Source organism: Anoplophora glabripennis, unplaced genomic scaffold (genome assembly GCF_000390285.2).
Source record: "Anoplophora glabripennis isolate ALB-LARVAE unplaced genomic scaffold, Agla_2.0 scaffold155, whole genome shotgun sequence".
NCBI classification, from domain to species: Eukaryota; Metazoa; Arthropoda; class Insecta; order Coleoptera; family Cerambycidae; genus Anoplophora; species Anoplophora glabripennis.
This window is the reverse complement of record NW_019416721.1, coordinates 762,560-770,569: the sequence shown is the minus strand read 5'-3', so window position 1 is coordinate 770,569 and position 8,010 is coordinate 762,560. Positions and strand designations below refer to the sequence as shown.

The 8,010-nt window shown below is 35.7% G+C and overlaps 1 protein-coding gene across 2 annotated transcripts in view; it reads left to right on the top strand.

Moving 5' to 3' along the window:
* The window catches only part of LOC108915506 (fatty acid synthase-like), a 44,466-nt gene that overhangs the window by 20,691 nt on the left and 15,765 nt on the right, over positions 1-8,010 (top strand). The window contains exons 9-17 of one of the 2 annotated variants that reach the window (XM_018721566.2): positions 357-573; positions 629-817; positions 3,499-3,793; positions 3,846-3,903; positions 3,965-4,139; positions 4,192-4,412; positions 5,311-5,674; positions 5,959-6,225; positions 6,319-6,715. In XM_018721566.2, coding sequence (XP_018577082.1) covers positions 357-573; positions 629-817; positions 3,499-3,793; positions 3,846-3,903; positions 3,965-4,139; positions 4,192-4,412; positions 5,311-5,674; positions 5,959-6,225; positions 6,319-6,715 — 2,183 coding nt within the window. Of the gene's footprint in view, positions 1-356; positions 574-628; positions 818-3,498; positions 3,794-3,845; positions 3,904-3,961; positions 4,140-4,191; positions 4,413-5,310; positions 5,675-5,958; positions 6,226-6,318; positions 6,716-8,010 lie in introns of both variants that reach the window. The other variant, XM_018721559.2, reaches the window with a different exon arrangement.

Here is an 8,010-nt window from a genome sequence, read left to right as displayed (position 1 = left end):
ATTGTCCAAAACATGACATAAATTTATTTAATTTTAATAAGCAATAGCATAAAATCGATGTAAAATTTCCCTGGGAACACGATGGTGCAATTATTTTTTTGCTACTTGCCGTAGTTTACGAGATATTTGCGAAAAACCTTATTTTTTTAAGGTGTTTTGACCTTTTGACCCCTTTCCTGACCACCTAGGTCAAAAATTTTTGCGGATTGGGATTCCTGAGGGTCGAAAACATATTTGCGCCCAGGTTTGATCGACAGAGGAAAAAATGGAGGTTCAGCCTTCATTTCAATGGACTGTACGTGCTTTCTAAAGCTACACAGTTAGTTTTCATTCTTATCCAAATTCTTCCGTTAAAGGTATCAGCGCTTTTGGGTTTGGTGGGGCCAACTGTCACGTTCTTATACGTCGAAATGCAAACAAAAAAATCGATAAGGGACCGCCAGAAGATGACGCTCTCGCAAGGTTAGTTTGCTTAAGCGGAAGGACTGCAGAAGCGGTAACTACCATTCTTGACGAAATATCCAGCCACGAGATCGATGTTGAGTACATAAGGTTATTACACGATGGTTTCAGGTAATATCTTTACAGTAATAAATATTAAGTAATACTGGTCATGGTGGTTTTACAGAAAGAATATAAATAACCATTTATATAGAGGGTACACAATAGTATCAAAATCAGGAGAGATGAATAGATCTGTAAAGTTCTACCCAGGAGATTTAAAACCGCTGTATTTCGTATTTGGTGAGTTACACAACTGGTACGAAGTGGGCAGCCAATTAATGACTTTGCCTATTTTCTCTGAGTCCATAAAACGGTAAGTGAAAGTAGTAAAGAATAAAGTAATTTTAAATCTAAATCTAAAAAGTGTATCACCATTTTCCAAAAGGTCTGTGCTGTATTGAATCGAAACAGTCCAAACGTCAATGGAAAATGCCATGGTAATATTCTGTAGACCAAAATAAGAATATCTACAAATTTCCACATCATTAACTTCGTTCAATATTTGTATACAGGGTGTGGCGTGTATAATGTATAAAAATTAAACTATAGCTTCCTGATGATATTTGTAACAGAAAAGTCGTCTTTTTTTCGTAAAATAAAACTTACCATTTCTAGAGAAAATGTTGAAAATGATCTCCATTGGCGCGGATACAGGCATGGCACTGACGCACCCAATTTTAGCGAATATTTTCTCCAATTCCAGGTATTCCCCTAATTGTGTCAGCAGCTTCAAGTATACGTTTTCGCAATTCCTCCACCGTAGCAATTAGAGTATTGTAAACCAAGTGACTCCAAAGATAATAGTTCATTGGAGTTAGATCGGGTGACCGAAGTGGCTACGGCACAAGACCAAAGCGTCCAATCCATTGCTGAGGAAACATTTCATTCAAAAGTGTCGTTACTTTTCGAGTACCGGTTCTCCAAAAAGTCAGTATATGTTGGTCCATTTAGTCGTCTTTCAAAGAAATTGGGACCCACAAGAACATCGCCTATTATGCCAGCCCAAACATTTACCGAGAACCAATGTTGAAAATGAGTTACCCTAATCTCGTGAGGTTTTTTATCGGCCCATATGTGCATATTATGGAGATTCACTTCATCACCGGAAAATGTCGCCTCATCTGTTACACAAACATAAGCAGGAAAGTCCACTTGATTGGCACATTGCCGTAAAAACCATCTGCAAAAAGGCATTCGTTGATCACAATCCGGGGGTAAAATATGTTGAACTGGTTGCAGATAATAGGGGTGCAACAGCTGGCGCCTTAAGATGCGATGTACGGTACGAGATGAGGTTCCTACTTGCTGTGTGAGTCGTCGAGTACTAATTGTAGGGCCTTCGTCAAGATTTTCCAACACTGCATCTTCAACATTAAAGTTCACTTGCTGATCACGTCCTTCTCCTCGAGGAATAACACTTCCCGTATCTCGCAGCCGCTGAACGCACTGTAGGATTGTATTTGTACATGGGGGGAGCCGCGAGCGCATTTTCTCCATTTGCACCATACACTAACACCATATCGACACTTTCGGAAATAGTAAATGCATTGTAGCCCAGGGTCGATAATTTTTGAAACCAAAAAAAATTATAGTAGGATGAAACCCATTGGAAAAGAAAGAGAATATAACAGAAATGAAAGGAAAAATAATTTACGGGCGATCTGAGTTCGGGAAGGGGTAGGGGGTGAGTTTTTAAGGGTAAAAAACGGTTTCCCTTGATTTCCAGAAAAACTACAAGTCTTATGGAATAAGTTAAATGACAAAGTTGTAGGTAATAAAAAGATCTACTACTTTTGTATTTACACTTTTTTCACATAACCTCAAAATTTATGTGAAAAATTCAAATAACCAAGTTTTTGGTTTTTTATTTTTATCTTTTACAAAAAAAAAATTGTTTTCACGAAATTTGCTGAAAACACCTATTATGTCCCAAACACGCTGTAATTTTTTTGATTTGAAATATTTATTTTTTCATCTTATTTTTACTTAATATCGAAAAAGCACCCTAATTTTCAATCGAAAATTCTCACGTCAAAATATTTGCTTTTTTTAAAAACGTCGGTGGGCTTTTTCTTCGTTGAAATCTCTACTTTCTGATGGTGTAAAAAATATATACATTACTATGGTAAGTTTTCTCAGGAACAAATATCATCAGGATGCTGTAGTTTAATTTTTATAGATTATACACGCCACACCCTGTATAATACTTGAGTTTCAAGATAAGTAATAAGTCTCATAAATAGCTCTAACCATAACTTTTATTATAAGTTCTTAAGCTGATTTGTGTATTATCTACAAATAATGCAGTTTTATTTCTCGGATGGTCAGTTTCCAGCTTAGGCGTTTCCTTTCATATTACATGCGTGTAAGTGGGAAAAGGTATTATTTTCACTTGTTTATTATTCCAGTATGTTTTTAAAAATGAAATCATGTGCGAGTGTTAGTGGCAATTGGGGTAGTTCTTAAACAAAAGGTATCAAGAACGTTGTAGGTAAACAATGTTTGTCGGAATTCGAGCACTGATAGTCCACGAACTTCCTCCTAAATTTATAACAGACACTGTTTATACTGGGCGGCCATGATATTATCTACAATAGACAAATTGTCGGATTTGGACCATTACAAATCGTTTTTCGTCGTCGCTTATTCGCACAAAACAAATGAGATATAGAAGTGAACGACAGAAAACATGTGACCTGTCGATGTCGATAGAACGGTGTGACTTCACAACCAATGAGAAACCGCTTTGCTGCAAGTGATAAATTATGAATTTTGTGCTAATTTTGAGAGCCATTATTTTATTTCATAAAAACAATGTGAATATAATTTATATGATGTTTGCAATACTTTTAAAATAACTACCAACTTTTATATTGAATTTAAAATTTCATACAAGCTTCCTTCATATTACGAAGATGCATGTTTTATTTAGGCCTTGAATTTATAGAAAATACACAATCTGGAAATTTATTCACCAGTTCAATATTTCCCTAGGATACAACAGCAATTATCGAACAATGGTACTGATATTTTTGAAACGCTACTCAAAAAAGTTCCAAAAAAGTACATAGACCCAGTAATAGGTAATATCGTAGTACAAATCGGTATAATAGATGTCCTGAAGCTGTTAGACATGAAACCAAAAGATAGCATTGGCTTTAAATTTGGAATACTGCTCTCTGCTTACTACAAAGAGATACTAACTTTGGATGAAACTATTAATTTAGCTGTCAATAACGGTAAGGGTACTGTTAATGGCAGAACCTACAATAAATTGAATGTCGATCAAGTAAGTTTAGTTGCATTGCAATTTTTTTGGATAAAAATATAATATTTTCTAGGACTATAATGGAAGTGAAGCTGAAAAATCTTTAAAGATCATAGACTTTCCAGTTTTAAGTAAGTAGTAATAGTAGAAAGATCTATAATCTTATTTTCAAATAAATTTTTGTCCTAGCAGAAGATCTAGCATCCACTGATTTTGAAAAAGAAGAATACCTCGACAAATTTGATCTGGATTCAGTAGTAATAGCAATCGGAAAAGTGCCAGTTGATCCCTTCGAAGATTTTGACACAGTCTCAATGTTTGGAAATCAAACAAATCATCTCGTCGAGCTTCTAGAATGTCTAGGAAGGTATAATACTGAAATTATCTAATGAAAAAATACGCAAAAAGTTCTGTTGTAGGCTATACGAGCTCGGATATAATCCTCAGATCAGCAGACTATATCCGTCTGTCGATTTCCCGGTCAGTAGAGGTACCAGGATGGTTTCCCCATACGTCAAATGGAACCACAAGAGAGATAGAGACGTGTCGCAGTTCGATCCGAAAAATAATGGTGCGAACAATTACAGGATTCAAGTCGCAGATCAACAGTGGGCGTACGTCACAGGGCATGTCATAAATGGTAAGTAGTTCCTCATTTAATACGTTTAGCAAAAACTAAACATGTTTTGGATTTAATGGTTTTTAATACAGTAGTAGTTGTTTCGTCCAATATCATCACTTTAATATCTGTGACAGTAACCCTTCGTCAGTCAAACCACCAGACATATACCGGTTTTGGATTCATTGCTTTTTAATACAGGTGCCTGTGACAAGTAACTCTGCCATAGTAGAACGTATTAAGTCGTAATGACCATTGATCGATGTAGTACTCTATCGCGTTTTATGGATTCTTGTCTTCCACATTGCCAACGATTTATTCAAAAGAACTACCGTCAATACCAACGTGATCTCCATAGTGACTTTTAGGTATGCCCCAAATGTGCTCAATTGACCTAAAAATGTATTGGTGAAAGGGGAAGACGAAGCACTTGATGCCATATTTATCAGACAGCGTATCAGCCACATGTACAGTATGTGGTTTATTCTGCAAAATACAACAAGCAACCAAAAATATGTTTAAAGTACTGTTACGCCAACTTAATTTGTATGACGCCTAACAACTGCATTTTCAAAATTCAAATTCAACTCCTCCTTTTTGAAGGTAATAATAGAAGTTGCCATTTTTCATGCCCTCAAAACAATGAAAACTTGACAAGAAAATCATCCTCTCATTGTCTTAAAGGCGATTCTAGCAATTTTTATCAAAATGACCTTCACAGTCAACTCCAAGGTCGTCATGTGACGGTCCTTGATGTCCCAAACAACTTTTAAAGGTGTAGGTATGGTGGTTTAGTCTATCACACATTGATTTTCTTGCTGTAGCACTGTGAATTATCACGAGTATAACAGCGGTGTGAAGATAAAATAATTCATCAAGCCTCAAGCAAGAGAGCAACATTAAAACTCTTTCATTTCAGGTAAAAACCTGTTTCCTGCATCAGGATACCTGTACATAGTGTGGGAAACTTTTTCGTTCCTCAAAGGAATGTCCATGAACACTATGGACATAGTATTCGAGAATTGCAAATTCGTCAGAGCTACAACGGTATCTGAAGAGCGCGACCTAGTATTGCAAGTAGCAATCCATGCTGGTAGCGGCAATTTCGAGGTTGTGGAGGGAGATTTGACAGTTGCTACGGGACGTATCTCTATACTGGAAGATCGGGGGGAAGATCCTTCAGCTATAGAATGCAGAAAAACAACGGATTCGGAAGATTTTCACGTTCTTCTGGACGAAAAAGATGTTTATAAGGAGCTGCGATTAAGGGGATATAACTACATGTATGTTTTTTCTCTCTTACTCGTATAAAGATATAGTTGGTCTTAAGTCTAACATAGAAAGTGTTTTAAAAATACTGTTACGAACACAGCTAAATAAATAAATAAATATTTAATTTTTTGAAGAAGAAAAATATTAATTTTTGCAAAAAAACATTTTCAGTTTAAAAAAATTAATAAAAAATGCAAACATTATCCTTTAATTGTTTTTTAACAAAATTCTTGGTCATTGTATTGGTTGAGATTTAAAATGTCTACTGGTATTGTACTTTAGATTGTTCTATTAGGGGAGAATTCCGAGGGATCGAAACTTGCAATTCGGAGGTAACAGAATGTCACATCAAATGGGGACACAACTGGGTTACTTTCCTGGACAACATGATTCAAATAAAGATTCTGCAGTTGGACACGAAATCGTTATATATACCCGTGCATGTCTCTAAGCTAGTCATACAAGCCAAACGGCATCTTGGTATGATCGATTCCGACTCTGCAGCTTCAGATAGAGTAAACACTCTTCCGGCCTTCAATGACACAGTAACTGGAACCATGAGGTAGGCTGATACTAAGTGTAAAGTCTAAGTTAAATATTCCCTACCATGTAACTCTGGACAATTTCTTAACTAATACTTTCTCTTGGTGCTTAGATGTGGAGGTGTAAGCCTTACGGGCTTGATATTGGAATCTATATCAAAGAGAAAAGATATTTCAGTGCCGGTGCTAGAAAAATATACGTTCGTTCCAAATACAGCAGAATTAGACATCCAAAAGTCTGTAAGGGTGAACATCCAAATAATCTTCGAAAACACGCTGATATCCAAGTATAAGGTCATTGAACTCATAGACGAATTTACTCCCAAAATCTCTGTGCCTTTAACACCCATCATTAAGCTGGTGTCGGAGGACCAACCACTGATACAACAGACCTTTAAGGAATATACAAACTATCCACTTGGTGCTGATGGGGACATAGGAAACAAGAAGCTAAAAACTGAGACGGATTGTCTACTCGTTATCGTGTCAACAATTTCAGAGAGGATGGACGTAAGTATAAGTCGTACCTTTTAATTATAACCTTGAATACAGGTCATATTTATACAGGGTGGTCCGTTTTTTATACGTGCCCATAAAAAAAACAATTGAATGTTGCATAACTGAAACTAGTGACCGTAAAAATTTTCTTTCGACGAAAATGGCCTCCTACCTTCTTATCCCCAGACGCTAGATGGCATTTTCTAAAATCGCTATTTTCAGTTTTTTTTACAATATTTCAGAAACGGCAGCAGATGTCTTTGATCTGTTTGGTTTATTTCAATGACCCTTAAAAGGCACAACTTTTTTCTAGCCACCCTGTATATCTTATGGTTTGCCAGATGCCAATGGTGAGCCATGAAAAAAGGACCACCCTGTATGGAGGCTATCTTTGATCTTTAAAAACATAAGCTTTTTCACAAATTCCGTCCTAACAATTTTTTTTTCCCCCGACCACCATATCCCAGTTACTGTAGCTGAAAATATAGTAATACCTCCGAATTTTTTATAACTGCATCGAATTTTCTCAAAATTTAGAATTAGGCTAATCTTACCCTCCACTTCAAAACTTATATATGCGCTAAGTGTGCTTTTCGTTCTTAAGCGGTGAAAACCACCCTTTATTGGAAAAAAAGAGAAAATACAAATTTAAGCATTTTATGTAGTCAAATCCTTTTTATTTTTGCAGTATGTGTAATTTGACGTGCTATCTAACATGAAAATTAATGTATCCCAAATTTTCAACCCAGAAAAACTTTTAAAAACCACCACTTTGGATGAAAATAATATAAAAAAAATTTTTCAACTTGAAACGTTTTAATCATGCATTTTTATCAAATTAAAATTGATTTCTTGATTAAAAAATCTTTTTTATCGATTGCAACATTTCAGCCCTTAAAAAATACCCCTTCTTTCGAAAATTAAATGAAAAAATATTGTTGAAAGAGTAGAAACATTTTAAATGTGCATTCGTATTAAATAAACATTTATTCCCTTCTTATAAAATAATTTTGAATTGATTGCAACTTTTCAACCCTTAAAAATTACCCCTTGCATTTATAAATTTTTATTTTCCTTTTTAATAATAATAAATCCAAAAAAATATTATAATGTGTGTGTGTGTGTGTGTGTGTGTGTGTGTGTGTGTGTGTGTGTGTGTGTGTGTGTGTGTGTGTGTGTGTGTGTGTGTGTGTGTGTGTGTGTGTGTGTGTGTGTGTGTGTGTGTGTGTGTGTGTGTGTGTGTGTGTGTGTGTGTGTGTGTGTGTGTGTGTGTGTGTGTGTGTGTGTGTGTGTGTGTGTGTGTGTGT